The sequence below is a fragment of the Carlito syrichta genome, unplaced genomic scaffold (genome assembly GCF_000164805.1).
Source record: "Carlito syrichta isolate Samal-C Ts95f unplaced genomic scaffold, Tarsius_syrichta-2.0.1 Scaffold301761, whole genome shotgun sequence".
In the NCBI taxonomy this organism is placed as follows: domain Eukaryota; kingdom Metazoa; phylum Chordata; class Mammalia; order Primates; family Tarsiidae; genus Carlito; species Carlito syrichta.
Window position 1 is genome coordinate 526,829 of NW_007245857.1, and position 15,437 is coordinate 542,265.

General features: G+C 51.0%; 1 protein-coding gene across 2 annotated transcripts; it reads right to left on the bottom strand.

Moving 5' to 3' along the window:
- Positions 1-3,984: 3,984 nt before the first annotated feature.
- UPK3A (uroplakin 3A) lies at positions 3,985-14,381 on the bottom strand. Of its 2 annotated transcripts, XM_008055173.1 has the most exons (6): positions 14,304-14,381; positions 13,263-13,418; positions 11,601-11,880; positions 8,967-9,049; positions 6,982-7,114; positions 3,985-4,282 (listed from the first exon to the last, which is right to left on the bottom strand). In XM_008055173.1, exons 1-6 carry the CDS (start codon positions 14,353-14,355, stop codon positions 4,123-4,125), a joined length of 864 nt encoding a protein of 287 aa, XP_008053364.1. In that variant the 5' UTR covers positions 14,356-14,381; the 3' UTR covers positions 3,985-4,122. The 2 variants fall into 2 exon arrangements, with proteins under 2 accessions (XP_008053364.1, XP_008053365.1); XM_008055174.1 differs by lacking the exons at positions 8,967-9,049; positions 11,601-11,880 and having other exon boundaries at positions 14,304-14,376.
- Between the last annotated feature and the right edge of the window lie 1,056 nt (positions 14,382-15,437).

A 15,437-nucleotide genomic window follows, 5' to 3' on the forward strand; every position in this document is an offset into this window, starting at 1 on the left:
ATCCCACTCCTGGGTGTTTACCTGAGAAGTGAAAGCAGATGTGTGTACAGAGACTTGGACATGAGCATTCATAACAGCTTTATTTGTAGTAGCTTCAAACTGGAAATAAAACAGGTCAGTGATGGGCCAGCAAACTGTAGAATATTCATACAGCGGAATATCCCAAGCAATAAAAAGGAACAAAATGTTGAGACATGAAACAACATGATGAATCTCAAATAATTATGCTGAATGAAAGAAGCCAGAGAGAAAAGAGAACATACCATGTGGTTCTGTTTATATAAAATTATAGAAAATGCAAATGAATCTTTAGTGATAGAAGTCAGATCATAATCTGTCACAGGAGTAGAGTAACAGGAAACAGGACAAAAAAGAAATTAGATCAACTAGGGGAGTGGAGGGTGGAAGGGAGGGATTACCAAGGGGCCCAAGGATATTTTTGAGAGAGATGGACAAGATATTTCCTTTGTGGTGACAGCTCCACACATGTATATGTATGTCAACACTCATTAAATGGACCAGGTGTGGAGGGTCACACCTGTAATCCCAACACTATGGGAGGCTGCAGTGGGAGGATTGCTTGAGCCCAGGAGTTCAAGACCAGCCTGGGCAACATAGCGAGACCTCGTCTCTACAAAAAATTAGCTGGGTGTGGTAGCACGCGTCAGTAGTCCCAGTTACTTGGGAGGCTGAGTTGGAAGAATTGCCTGAGCCCAGGTGGTCAAGGCTGCGGTGAGCTGTGATCATACCACTGCACTCCAGTCTGGGCAACAGAGTGAGACTCCAGCTTGGGGGAGGGGGGCGTGGAAAATAAAAGGATAATAGTTGACATACACTGTTCTGTTTTACCCTCCCAGCCACACAATGGGTGGCTCCATCCAGAGTTCCTATTTTACAAAGGAGGAGACCCGAGCCTGCAAGAGAGGAAGTAGCTCACCTAAGGCACCCAGACAGGCCATGTGTCGCTCCCCCGGCAGGCTCTCCCAGTGAAGTCTTTTTGGCCATGCATATGGGGAGGGAGTAAAACTCTCTGGGGAGACTGGAGACTCGTCATCAGGGACATATGTCCCGCCTGAGCAAATGGATGGATCGATGGTTCATTTGCTCACTTAATCCCAGCCTGAAATCGTGTTTGTTCATCTGTGTTCAATCAATTTGGTCTCTTTAGCGTTTGTGTCATGAGCTGTTGCTAAGGTCTCATGGTGGCTGAAGCTCACGTTCCCTGAGGGCGGAGGGAGGGAGGCCACTGATCAGCTGCTAGAATGGGGGGGGTGTTTGCTGCTAAAGGTGGGGCTCAGGGGACCTGTAGTCCTGCATTAGGAGAATGGATGCAAACCAAGGGATGCCCAAATCCACAGAATAAGTATGAGGTCTTCTCCACAGCATCCATTTTAATCCAAATTAATAAGTATAAACTTTATTTTAATATTAAGATAAATACAGGCTACTTTACTGCTGGGAACAAAAAATGGTGCAGCTGCTGTGGAAAACAGTTTGGAGGTCCCTCAAAAAGTTAAACATAGAATTACCATAGGATCCAGCAATTCTACTGTTAGGTCTATACCTAGGCGAATTGAAAACAAGTGTTGAAACAAATGTTCACAGCAGCGCTGTTCTCTATAACCAAAATGTGGGAACATTCCAAACACCACCCACTGGCACAGAAATAATTAAGTGCAGTTCACCCATATGATGGAATATTACCCAGCCATGAGAAAGAAAGAAGCATTGACACCCGCTACAGTGTAGATGAACATCAAAAACATCATGCCAAGACAAAGAAAACAGATGCGAAAGGTCACCTGCTGTGTGACTCGCTTTATATGTAATATCCAGAATAGGTAAACCCATAGAGACAGAATGTCACCAGATAGGTGGTTGCCAGGGAATAGGGGAGGGGAGAGGTCAGGAGCGACTGCTTAAGGAGATCGGGGTTTCCTTTAGGTGATAAAAATATTTTGAAACTAGAGATTGATGGTGGCTCTACAACATTGTGACTAAATGTCAATGAATTGTTCTCTTTATAATGGTTAATGTCATGTTATATTAATTTTATGTTATGTGAATAAAAATGGAAATAAACACAGACATGTTATAAAACAAAATGCAAGCCAGGCACGGTGGCTCACGCCTGTAATCCCAGCACTTTGGAAGCCTGAGGTGGAAGGATCACTTGAGCTCAGGAGTTCGAGACCAGCCTGGGCAACATAATGAGACTTTGTCTCTATGAAATTTTTTTTTTTAAGTTGACAAGTGTGGTGGCGTGCCCCTGTAGTCCCAGCTACTTGGGAGGCTAAAGCTGCCGATCACCTGAGCCAGGGAGGTAGAGGCTGTGGTGAGCCATAATGGTGCCACTGCCCTCCAGCCTGGGTGACAGAGGCTCTGTCTCAAAAAAATAAAATAAAATAAAATAAAATAAATAGAATGCAAACGCTTCATGAATTTTCAACAGTGGCAGACTTCAAGGCTGCTTTGTCCTCCTCTCTGCTGCTTCTTAGGGAGAATCTTCAGAAGTACTGGAACTCCTCTAAGGAATGGGGGTTCTGGTGAAGATACTTGAGGGGGAGGGAATGGAAATTTCCGTGACTGTTGAGGCCAGCCTCATGGGACCCAGAAGATGGCCTCCAGGGATCAGGATATCCAGGCCTGGTGTCCTCTCAGGATCAGTGCTCTCACTGACCCCTGCTGTGGCTTCTGTAGATCCCTGCCTGCTTTGAAGTGACTTCTGCTACCTGTTTCTCAGCTTTGGATCTCTCTAATGGATTTGCTGCTTGTCTCAGAACCCATGCCTGTCTTACTTAGTTCTGGCTGCTACGACCAAGTACCGTCGACTCGGTGGCTCATAAACAACAGAAATGTATTTCTCACAATTCTGGAGACTGGAAGTCCAAGATCAGCAGCTCTGGGAAGGACTCTCTCTGGGTTGCAGACTGCAGACTTCTCATTGCGTCCTCACATGCAGCAGGAGGGTGCGCGGGCTCTCTGAGGTCTCTTTTAGAAGGGCATTCATCTCACTCACATTGGGGTTAGGATCTCAATATATGAATTTTGGGGAGACACATTCAGTCCACAGCATTTCACCTTTAAAAACCTGTATTCTTACGTTGTGGAAAGACCTCCCTGGAGACGCTTTTAAAGGGCACCAGTCCCTTCATGAGGGATACACCCTCAGGACCCAATCACCTCTCAAAGGTCGCCCCTCCTCATCCTCTCTCACTGGGGGTTAGAATTTCAACACAAGAATTGGTGGGGTGACACATTCAGTCCGTAACCGTAGCCCTGGGGGACGTGCCTGGTCCACTGGGGCACCCCACCCACCTGCTAGCACTGTCTTCCTCGCAGCTGTTGGGTACCATTCTCATTTGAATCAGCCCTGTTCTGGTAAATCTCTTCTTTCAGTAATGGGAAGTGGGACTGGGATTTTGTCTTACACATCCCAAAAGGGGAAATAGTCTTTCTACCTGGCTGAAAAGAGGCAGTTACATCTTTTGAACAGAGACCTTGGACTGGGACAGCCAGTCCACTCCCAGGAGGACCTGGTACCCCCTCCTGGGTATCCTGCAGCCTCACCCACCATGGTGTTTATGTCACTGTGTGTCCCATCTGATTCCTTTGGCCCTTGTCTTCCTGCTGGACTGGGACCTCACTGGAGGGCCTGGGGGGTGCTGCTCTTCCCTGGATTTCAGCTTGAGGGTCTCAGGGAAAGTTATGGAGGAACTCAGGTGTGCATGGCCTTGGAGATGAACCATTTCCACCAGCCCACTTACAGACGGGGAGACTGAGACTTGGGGGCGGGAGTGTGGGTGTTGGTCGAGCAACTCACATGTTCTGACTCAGCCCTCACCACCATAGCCTTGACTGGAAATTAGTTTCCTTCCCTCACCCTCCAGAGAGACAATCCAAGGCCTCAACACGACATCGGCTCATTCATTCATTCACCTCACTCATTCATTCTGTAAATTTTTATTGAACTTGGAATCTTGGGAAGATTTTATTAAGAGTTTCCTGCAATTGGAGCGATACACCCTGTTTCACCATCCGGTCAGGGCATGAGCACTGACTGCCACAGGCTCTGGGCAAGGCCAGCTGGGAGGATGCTGCCTCCCAGAGGTGGTGCTCAGCTCAGTCCTGAAGCTTGCTGGAATATACCTCAGCCCTGTCCAGGGGTGGTCCCCGATTCACGGACGTGTAGGAAGGTTCCGAGGTCCCCAGCGACTTGGGGACAGCCTCCTGAGTGATCTGGGAGTCATGTGTTGTTTCCCCATCAGAACTCCCCATGTCCCTGGCCAAGAGATGGAGAAAGCCAGGATTAGGGGAGCAGAGTAAACCGAAACTCTGTTAGCTAATCAAGACCTTCATACTTAGACATTGATTTCACAGACGTTACCTTAGGCATTCATTCAATACACCTACCTTTCTGGAGCGCTGATCACTATGCCAGACCCTGGGAATAAGAAAAGGGTCACCCTTTTGGAATTATACAGACTTTTTTCTTTTTTGTAGAAGGTGGTCTTGATTTGTTGTGTAGGCTGGTCTTGAACTCCTGGCCTCAAGAAGTTTTCCTGCCTTTGGCCTCCCAAAGCACTGGGATTACAGGTGCAAGCCACCACACCCGGCCCTATATGAACAATTTATAGATCTTACTGTGAACTGGACAATTTGAGGCCACTGTTCTATGTTCCCCAAAACCCAAGATTGTATAGGAAGATAGATTGCAACAGACAATGACCACACAGAGTGGACAAGTGCAGGTGGGAGCTGCAGGAAGGCTTCCTGGAGGAGGCAGCAGCTAATCTGGCCCTTAAGAAGGAGTGTTGGGGTAGAGAAAGGCATTTCTGGTGAGAGATGAGCACGTGGCAGGTGTAAGATGGCAAGGGCAGAGAAGCATCTAGGGCAACAGTGGACTGACCATTCGGTGTGGCTGGGGCCAAAACAGGTGGGGATGGCAGGAAGGACCAGTCAAAGAGCTAGGCTAAATTCAGACAATGAGGCCTTCTGTGCCAGATTAGGGCACACCCCAAAGGGAGGGGGGACATAACTGTTCTGACTGATCCCGGGTCTAGTCAAGCAGAGTCTCTCGGTGGCTGACATCATCTGTTATTTGTGTTTTTACTAATGTAAATGTCAGCAGTCAATCTGATTTCCAAGTTCACGGTCCCCTCCCCTGCTCCATTCCCTACTCACCCACCTATCATTTTCCGTATATTCACTTAATTATACCTACTTGAAGAAATTTTTCTATCTGCTCCCCCAAGTCACCTCCACGGGGACATTCCCACCAGATCTGCAAAGCCCCCTGGGACATTCCTTTCCTAGTGAGAAGCACACTGCATGACTTTAGTTCATCCCTGTCCTGATGAGAGTTTGCTCATGCTGATTCTTCCTCCTCCCTAGGCAGGATCTGCCCTGCCCTCCTCTGGATTTTCACAGCTCCTGTGGTGGCCTGTTCATTCCCTGCTGGGTCCTCCCAGGTATTAGTAGATTATGAGCACACCTGTTTCCCTGCCAGACAGCCCTACTAGCCCTGTTACACCCCAGGGAAGACCTCAAGTCCTAATTCAAAGCAGATGCAAATCTGAGGTGTTACTGGTGCCAGTCCCTGCTCTGGGTTCTGGTCCTAGGCTGTGTGACCTTGAGCTACCCTTCTCCTCTCTAAGCCTCAGTTTCCCTACCTGTACTGCAAGTGGGTGAATTATAATGATAACTTAAAAGCAAATATTTGTTGAGTTCCTGGGCACTGCCCTGAGGATTTCTTTTACTCAGGCTGCAATGCAGTGGTACAATCATGGCTTACTGCAGACTCGACCTCCCGTGCTCAGCGATCCTCCCACCTCAGCCTCCCAAGTAGCTGGGACTACGAGAATATGCCAATTTTGTTGTTGTTGTAGAAATGGGATCTCACTGTGTTGCCCAGGCTAGTGTGGAACTCCTCAAGCAATCTTCCTGCCTCTGCCTCCCAAAAGTGTTGGGATTACAGGCATGAGCCACCATGCCTAGCCATCCTGAGGACTTTATAGAGGTCATTCCACTTAACTTTCACAGCTCCATGGGGTGAATAATATTTATCATCTTCATTTTCCAGATGAGGAAACTGAGTAATAGAAGGATAATATGTCTTGTCCAAGGTTGTACAACTCTAAATGCCAGAACTACAAGAGGGACCCCCCCCCCAAAAAACCAGAAGGTTTTAGAGGGCGGGCCCCTTGTAATACAGGCATTCCCCACTAGGTAAGAATTACGGGAGCCCTGCGGCATGAGTATACCAGCTAGCATTGTTGTGACAGGCTGTGTTTGGCTTCGGTGATTTTTTTTTTGAGATTCCTTCAGTGCATTTGCCTACTTCATGATGGGTGATTTATGAGTGCACCCACCTACACTATGCTGAGTGTTCAGCAGTTTTTGACCAAAAATGTCATTACCTCTGTTTGGGCCCTGTCCTTCCTATTCACCCAGTCTTGCCCTAGCAACTTTCCCCCCCCCCAGATGAAAAAAGTCCTCAAAGGGGAACATTTTCTAATGTAAAGGAGGTGAAACAAAAACAGCAGAAGCACTAAAAGGCATCAAAATTGATGAGTTCAAAACTGTTTTGAGCAGTGGGAAAAGCATCTTGATAGGTGTATTGCATCAAACAAAGAGTACTTTGAAGGTAACTGAAGTGTAAACATATAAGAATAAATACACAATTTTGTATAAATAAATTCTGGTTTTCTGGGGTCCCCCCGGTAAGATTCAATTGGCCATCTGCCCACATAGCTCAGGATCTGAGCCCTTCCCTCCCCAGCTGAGCAACTTGACCTAGAAGGTCCTCCTAGCTTGAAACTCCAGGGCTCTTCTTCCTTTTCACCAGACCCCACCCCACAGGATGGAAGGAAGCTCCCTGGCCTCTGAGGCTCTCCCCTGCTTTGGAGGACCCAGTTGCTGAATCCTGCCTTACAGATTGTAAGGTCCAGGGTCCAGCCTTCCCAGCGGGTGGGTACTCACACGAGGCTGAGGACAATGGCGCCAGCAAAACCCACGAGCAGGAAGAAGGGCAGGGAGCCCAGAATGGAGGTGATGACAATCATGCCTCCGCTCCGCCGGCCTGGCCACGTGTCGATCGCGGAGTATGGAGTGGCTACAGAGGGACGCAGAGCAGTTACTCTCCATACACTGCGCCCCTCAGTCTTCTTCCAGGGAGGCAGCAGGTGTCCCCCCTGCACTGGCTGCTGAGAGTCCAGGGACGAACCTGGGACCCAGTTCAGAACTCTCTCCTCCCAGGTTTTAGGCACAGTTACCTTGTTTGCCCCACATCCCACTTCCCAACTTTCTGGTGTGAGTTTCTGGCCTCTTCCTCTTCACTGTCTCTCTGCACAATTTTAAATTATAAACAGACTCAAGTCTTCTAATGAGACGCTGAGATGGAGATTAGAAACAGTTAAGATAAAGACAAGACAAAGGGCCCTGGTCTGACAGGCAGGGTGGGCTGTGGTTGTCACTCTTCTGGGCTGGTCTTACCCTTTGGAAACTACGTGAACAAAAGACTTACAGGTCCTACGATAGCTGACCACTTGTGGCAACTGTTCCACGTGAGTTCCCTGGAAACCCCCATTCGGCAGATCACTCATTGCCCTCAGGGAGACTGAGTCCTTGCCCAAGGACCTGCAGAATCCAGACTCAAGCCCCATGTGTCTGGTTCCAAGGTGCTTGCCGTCCCCACAGATGGCCCCTAGGACCTCCCCCAAGATAACTGGGGCTACTGCTTCTGTCTGGATTCCTCAAAAGAAACAGGGAGGTCCAGCAAGAATTCTTCTGCCCCCTTCTCAGGTGAAGAAACTGGGGTACCGAAGGGCTCACATTGCAGTGAGGGGCAGAGGCTGGGCTGGGAGTCAGGATCCTCAGTTCCAAGGGTCCCAAGGCTGTTTCAGTGGGACCACGCTGCATGAGAATGTCACGGGTGTGGGCGGGCAAGGCATGCAGATGAGAGACGTCACCCCAGCCACACACACATATTCTCACACACCCACATCCCATACACCACACACTCACACATACAGGACACTACAAATTACATACACATCACACACCACACATATGTCACACATCCCCCACGAACTGCATACGCACATACCACAAACCCATTCCCACACTCATGCACTCACACACCACCCGCTGGTGTGTGACCTCAGGCAACATTCTGGGGCCGCTACATGCCCCTTGGGGGTAAACAAGAGGTGGTAGGAAGCTCTGCAGGTAAAACACTCAGCTCTGTGCTATCCTAGGCCACTAGGCAGTCTCATCTTGGGACCAGGAGTTGTGTGTGCGGGGTCCTCAGACACTTAGAATTACCTTCCAGGTCCCTTATGTGGCCCTGATATGCAGCAGCCAAGATTCTGTGTGTGTAAACCTCTGGTCTCTGCTAGGAACCCCAGGTGGAGACCTGAGGAAGGAGCAGGGCAGGGCCCCAGGCAGGTATGAGGTCCTTCCAGCCCTCCCATCCTTAGGAGAGCCATCCAGGTGCTAAGAAGGAGGGCAGGGGAGGGTGTGTGGTGCCCTTGCTGTCTCCTCAGCCTCAGACCTCTGGAATCATCTTGCCTGGTCTTGGATGTTTGTTGTAAGGATTCAAGAAAGGGGCTTGGTAGGACCTAAATGTAGAATGAGCTATAGGCCCCTGAAGGCCACACACTGCAAGGGTTGGAAGGAAGGGCTGGCCTTGACTCTGATTACACCCACCCCCCACACCCCATCCAAACACTTCCAAGTTCTCCACCTTGATCTGTTTCAACATCCAGCCCTCAGTGACAGAAGGGAGGGAGAAGTTCAGGTTACATTACTTTATGGTGCGTTTTACTCATCATCACCCTGATGGTCATCTGTGTCTGGGGAGGCTTTCACAGTGACTGTGTGAGTCTGCCTTCTCATGGCCCAAGCCTGGCCCAGCCTTGCTGGGTCCCCTTGAAGATCATCCCTGGCCCAACCCTGCAACTTACGTCGTTTGGTGCAGATGGGGTCTGACCACAGGGTCTGGTCCTGTACCAAGCCCGTGGACATGTTGACAAGGACATACTTGAACCTGAAAGGAGTTAGAATGAAGGTGACTTCCATCCTTCCTGAGAGCCCAGCCCCAGCTACAAGGAGGTAAGAGGGCGTAAGATGGCCTGATGCAGGAGGAAGAGGGAGAAGTGATAGAGGAAGGAATGGGGGGGGGGAGGTTCCAGGAGATAGAAATGTGGACAGTGTAGACAGCCACTCTGGGCAATTGGATGATGCTAGACTTGGGTTTGGTGCCTTGGCCACCTATGACCCTCTGGACCCTTCCCCAGATTCGATGCCACCTCCTCCATGAAGCCTTCAGAGTCAGAAGACCTTTCTCTAGGCGGTCCCTCTTGGAGCCCCCTTCTGTTTCTCTACCTCATGTAATATATGTGGCATATTTGCTGAGTACTAACACACCTGTCCTCTTTGCATTTCTGTCTTCCACTACTCCAAGCCTGATCCTTGGAGTATCACAAAGGTAACTAAAAAAACAAAAACCCAAACTGGAATAATATCCATTACCAGTCCTGCTGTTCTCGGGGAAGGGCTACATGAAAAGTGCAGAAATCCCCAAAGTAAAATGATTTACTTATAATAAAAGACGATCGGCCAACCCAGTACAAAATATCCATAGTCTCCTTAGGGTCTCATACACATTTAAAATGAGGGATGAGCTGGACTCGGTGGCTCAGCCTGTAATCCTGCGTCTTTGGGAAGCTGAGGTGAGTGGATTGCCTGAGCCCGCGGGTTCGAGACCCGCCTGGGCAGCGAGACCTCATCTCAACAATAAATCAAAAAATCACCCGGGCGTGGTAGCACATGCCTGTAATTCCGGCTACTCGGAAGGCTGAGGCAGAAGGATCACCGGAGCCCAGCAGGTTGAGGCTGCGGTGGCCGGGAACAGCCACTGCACTCCAGTCTGGGCAGCAGAGTGAGACTTCAACTCAAAAAAATAAAAAATAAAATAAATAAATAAATAAAATGAGGGATGTTCTGAGGACTCAATTCTGTTACAGCCTGTAGTTTAACACTTAAATATCAAGACCCTTAAAATCTCTGTAGCAGTGGTCCTTGAACAACTACCATATTACTAAAAGAAAAGGATTGAAAGTAGCAGGAAGCCGGGCTCGGTGGCTCAGCCTGTAATCCCGAGTCTTTGGGGGGCTGAGGTGAGTGAATTGCCTGAGCCCGTGGGTTCGACACCCACCTGGGCAACTTGGTGAAACCTCATCTCCACAATAAGTCAAAAATTAGCCGGGCGTGGTAGCGTGCGCCTATAGTTCCAGCTACTTGGAAGGCTAAGGCGGAAGGATCGCTGGATTCCAGCAGGTCGAGGCTGCGGTAGCCGGGAGTGGCCACTGCACTCCAGTCTGGGCGACAGAGTGAGACTCCATCTCAAAAAAAAAAAAAAAAAAGAAAGTAGCAGGAAGCTGCAGGGGACGGGGGAGGTGGGATTGACAGTAGTGGATATCTGCCTGGGGAAAGGGGGGCACACCTCATCAATAAGGGTACCTGCACAATGAATATTTATATACCTAACCTTGAATTGTACTCCACAATTTAAAAATAAAAATTAAAGGAGGAAATAAATAATCTCTGTAGCTTCCAGTGTTTTGCTTAGTTCTCTGCTGCCTTGTTTCAAGATGAGAATTCCAGAAGCAAGGCTGTTCCAAAGGTAGGGTGGGCTTGTAAATGAAGTCAGAGAAGGCTGCCTTTGCCATCGAGGAGGAAGATGTTTTCCCATGTTAAAAATAAGGTCAGAGGGCAATCCCTTCGGGTCCCCACCCACTGTGGGAGCTTTTCTGTCCTCTCGATAAATCCCGCTTTCTAAAAATAATAATAATAATGTCAGAGGTAAAGGGTCAGGGGTGGGAAGAGAGCCGGAAGCCCTGTCCTGCTCAGGGACTAAGGCCAAGGGAGGAGGGAAGCCCTTTGAGAAGATGGCAGGTGGATGACGGTCTGGGGCCTCCACCCTAGGCATCTCCATGGAAGCCAGAGTGGGTGTCACTGAAGGCTTAGGCACCAGGTAAGATCCTCCGGCCGGCCACAAGTCAGGACTGAACCTTGAGTTTTATACAGAGAAGATGCTCAGAAAAATGTGTGGAAATGAATTGAGGACCCACTGGTGTGGGGGTGGGTAGCAGAAGGGCTAGAAGGATGAGGAAAAAAGGCAGAAGGTAAGATAGTGGGTGGAGAGGCCTTCAGTGGGGCTCAGATCATGCTGGGCTGTAGCTTTTCACTAGGCAAGCTTCCCTTTCTGGCCAGTTTCCGTTCTGTAAAACAAAGGGGCTTGGGTGGGCGGCTCCCACACACGTGATAGGCCAAGACCAGCTGCACAATTTGTGAAGCTCAGTGCAAAATGAAAATGTGACCCCCTTGTTCAAAAATTAAGAATTTCAGGGTGGTGACTGCAGCCAAGAGGGAATCCTTCTGAGCTTGGGGCTCTCAGGGTCACACGCCCAGAGAGCCAGCCCTGCTTGGGACTTAGAACGTCAGGTCTCAGAATGTGGCTGCTCCCGGTTTCACCCCCGCTGTGTCTTCCCATGTTGGGGCTCGGCTGTAGCTCTATCCAGGCTGTTCACACCCACCTGTACTCCGTGGCTGCTGACAGGGGTGGGTTGCAGAGGCCCTGGAAGTTGGGGTCCCATAGGCAGGTCCCATTGGCGCCCACCCTGATCAGGTATGCGTTTAGGATCTGCGAGGCCTGGGACACATCCCCAACAGCATCCAGACTGGGCAGGTCACCGCAGGGGGTCAGGTCAAAGGCCGCAGCTTTGTAAGGGCCTGTCCTCCCGCCTTCTGTTTCCTGGAACATCGAGTTCAGTGGGGTCTTGGTGCTGTCCTGCACTGAGGCATTCCTGAAGCCGGCTGCAGAGGCAGTGCTGGGAGTGAGGTTCCTGGCCACTCCAGCCCTGCACACTCAGTCATTTATCAAACACCCCCTGAGCATCCCCTCTGCCCCAGCTGGGCACTGCTGAGCACTGAGGTCACAGGCCCAAGTGAAGCTCAATCTCTGCCCTCCCAGTGCAATTAAGGAGATGATTACTTCCCCTGATTCTGGCACTGAATCTGGCTCTCACTCATCCTATCTTGTTATATTTCTGTAATCCCCCACCCCAACAGACCTTTGCCACTAGGTTGCTGAAACCCCTGGAGACTCTCTTCTGTAAAATGGGACAGGAAAGTCATACAGTACAGGGGAAATATGTGGTGGAAGCAGGTAGACCTCTATTAGGTCCCAGATCTCCTCATTAGACAGGTGCTCCTGGACAGCTCACTCTACCTTTCTGGACACCGGTCTTCACTTCTGTGAAATGGGAGAGAAATATCCTGCAGTGCTCACAGATTGGGCACAGGCAGGTGGTCAATAAACGTTTGCTGAAAGAATAAACAGGCCAGACATGGTGGCTTATGCCTGTTATCCCAAAGTCTTGGGAAGCTGAGGCAAGAGGATTGCCTGAGCCCAGAAGTTCGAGACCAGCCTGGGCAACATGACAAGACCTCATCTCCATAATTAAAAAAAAAAAATTAGCCAGGCTTGGTGGTGAATGCCTGTAGTTCTAGCTGAGGGACTGGAAGGCTGAGGTGAAAGGATCACCTGAGCCCATCAGGTCAAGGCTGCGGTGGCCGTGAGTGTGCCACTGCACTCTAGTCTGGGTGACAGAGTGAGATTCTGACAACAAATACATAAATAAAATAAAATAATGACCCTGAGCAAGCCGTTGTAAATGACTGACTGCTAGAGATGCAAGGGTTATTATTGGGCTCTTCTCGGAAACACAGAATTCCCATTAGTGAAGGGGTCAGGGCTGGGCCAGAGTGGCAGGTCTGAGCAGATCAATTGTTTGGCTTTGTCTCGAAAACACTGATCTTGAACCGTCTTGGAAGTACTTGGGCCTGAAGACCACAGAGTTCAGAATTCACCCTCCAGCTCCGGGAGCTTAGTGAGTAATTAGTAATAGTTACCCTGCAAGCTAGTTGTAGATATTAGCTCCAAAGCACCTGGTATAATGTGGGTGCCGAGTGATGGGTGCTGTTATTAATTCCCCCACTAGATTGGATGCCTCTCCAGGGCAAGGACAGGTCTGTGACCAAAGCGCCCAGTCCAGGGCTGGCCCAGAGTGGATGCCAGGGCAGGTTGAGAAAGAGCATGGGGTAGTTTAATTAAACCACTACAGGGATGAATGTCTCTCCACCTGGCTCCTTCCCTCCTCTCTATGACAAGTCAAAGCCCCTTTTAGGACCCTTACCTGAGTCAACCAGGACGTAGAGGTAGACCTCATAGGGGCCACTGAGGTCCTCTGAGCTGTCAAACATGCAGAGAGGTTTTTCCAAGGCCACGGTGGTGAGTGTGGGATTGTTGGTGGCAAAGGTCACGCTTGCCAGTTGGGGCTGGAGGTTCACAGCTGGAGGCAGTGAGGATGGGAGCTGACATCCAGCAAACCGTCCACACTCATGGGCACTCTCTGCTCTCTCACATGTCCGCCTGCCGTCACCAAGCACCCAATGGACTTCACCCTCTCTAGGGGCCACCTCATAATTTGTCCTAGCAATGGGCAGTTCCCCTGCCCCTACCCAGTCCTCCTGGCCAGAAGCCAGGCAGTCCAGTCAAACTGTTGCTCTTTCTCTCCCCCTGCAGCCATTCAGTCACCAAGAACTCCACTGCCTCTCCTAGGCATCTCCCCACCCCATTGGCCCAGCCCCCCTCCACTCTATCCTCTTCACCTGGACCCTAGTAGCAACAGCCCCTGCCTCTCTAACATGTGGATGGGACCGTGTCACTCCTGTGAGGGCCCTTCCATGGCCCCCATGGTCTTCGGTGGCAGTCCAGCCTCTTCTGGAAGGTAGCGAGGTCCTGAAGCTCTGGGCTTTGATTCCTTGGGTGTCCAGCATCAGTCCCCCCTCCCCAGGGTCTCCTCACCCCATAGTCCAGTCACACTGATCGATGGGTAGTTCCCAGGATAGGCCATGCTGCCTCCCATCTCTGTGAACTTGCCCATGCCACTTCCTCCACAAGATATCCCTCCATCTCCCCTTATCCAGACGTCACCAGAGTTCTGGGTCTAGCCCCTTCTCTGCTTTTCTGCAGCCCCCTGTGTGTTGGTCTCTTGCAACACGCATCGCAGGGCTGTCGCCATCCATGAGCCCTCAGATTCCCAAGAGGACGGGCATAAACCTAATAACAGCTGGGTCCCCAGCGCCAGGAACCAGGGGGTTCTGGCGGCGCACGCCCTGGGACACAGCTACCCGCCCTCCCCGGGCACAGCCCTCTCCTGTCCTCCCCCGCCTACCCGAACCGAACCGCAGGCAGCCGAGGGCCAGCAGAGCCCAGAGCGGAGGCATCGCCCGGGACAAGCGGCAGGAGCGCGGGCCGGGCGATCCAGCGGGCGAGCGCGGGCACCTGGCTCTCCCGCCCGCTCACCTGCCCGCCCGGGGCCCTCGGCACCCTTCGGCACGCCCCGCCTCCGCCCCTGCCCCCGCCGGCCAATCCGCGCCTTCTCGCGGGCTATTTGCATACGACCCCGCCCCGAGCTCCCCTGGACCGCGCGGTGCCCCAGAACTCAAATCCAACAGGGATTGGGGGGGGGGAACCTTCCCGATCCCTTACCAAAGCGCCCTAAGGCCAGGGCGATGCTTTCATGGCGTCTTTCACCTAATGACACCTTGGGGGCAACCCACTCCTTCTTGGAGCCTCCGTTTCCAATGGAGATACTAATTCTTACAACTATTTAGGAAGCCCCTACTAGATGCCAGACACTCACTGGCCTCTTGTGACCCTTTCTGCTCACAGGTACAAGGTCAAGACCCATGGAGGCTGGGGAGGGTAGGGACTCCCCAGGCCACACATGGACTCCATGGAAACGTGGAGGCTGGAGGGACCCGGGAGTCCTGTCACCCAGTCCAGGACTGTTTCAAAAGGGTTTTTTTGTTTTTGTTTTTTTGAGTTGGAGTCTCACTCTGTCGCCCAGACTGCAGTGGCCACCACATCCTCGACCTGCTGGGCGCCGGCGATCCTTCTGCCTCGGCCTTCCGAGTAGCCGGAATTCCAGGCACGCGCTACCACGCCCGGCTGATTTTTTGATTTATTGTAGAGATGAGGTCTCACTGCCCAGGCGGGTCTCGAACCCGCGGGCTCAGGCAGTCCACTCACCTCAGCCTCCCAAAGGGGAGAGATTACAGGCTGAGCCACCGAGCCCGGCTGGAACAGGGTTTTAATGCCTGCTCCTGAGAGGGTGTTTGAATACAGTGATGGGCCTCCTCTACCAGATTAGAAGTTATCTTGCAGAGTCAGGAATGCATGCACACCTCCGAGTGCACCTTAAATCAATTTTACATTTAAGAAATAAAAGTGCCAGGTGTAGTGGCTCATGCCTGTAATCCTAGCACTTTGGGAGACTGAGGCAAGAGGATTGCCTGAGCCCAGG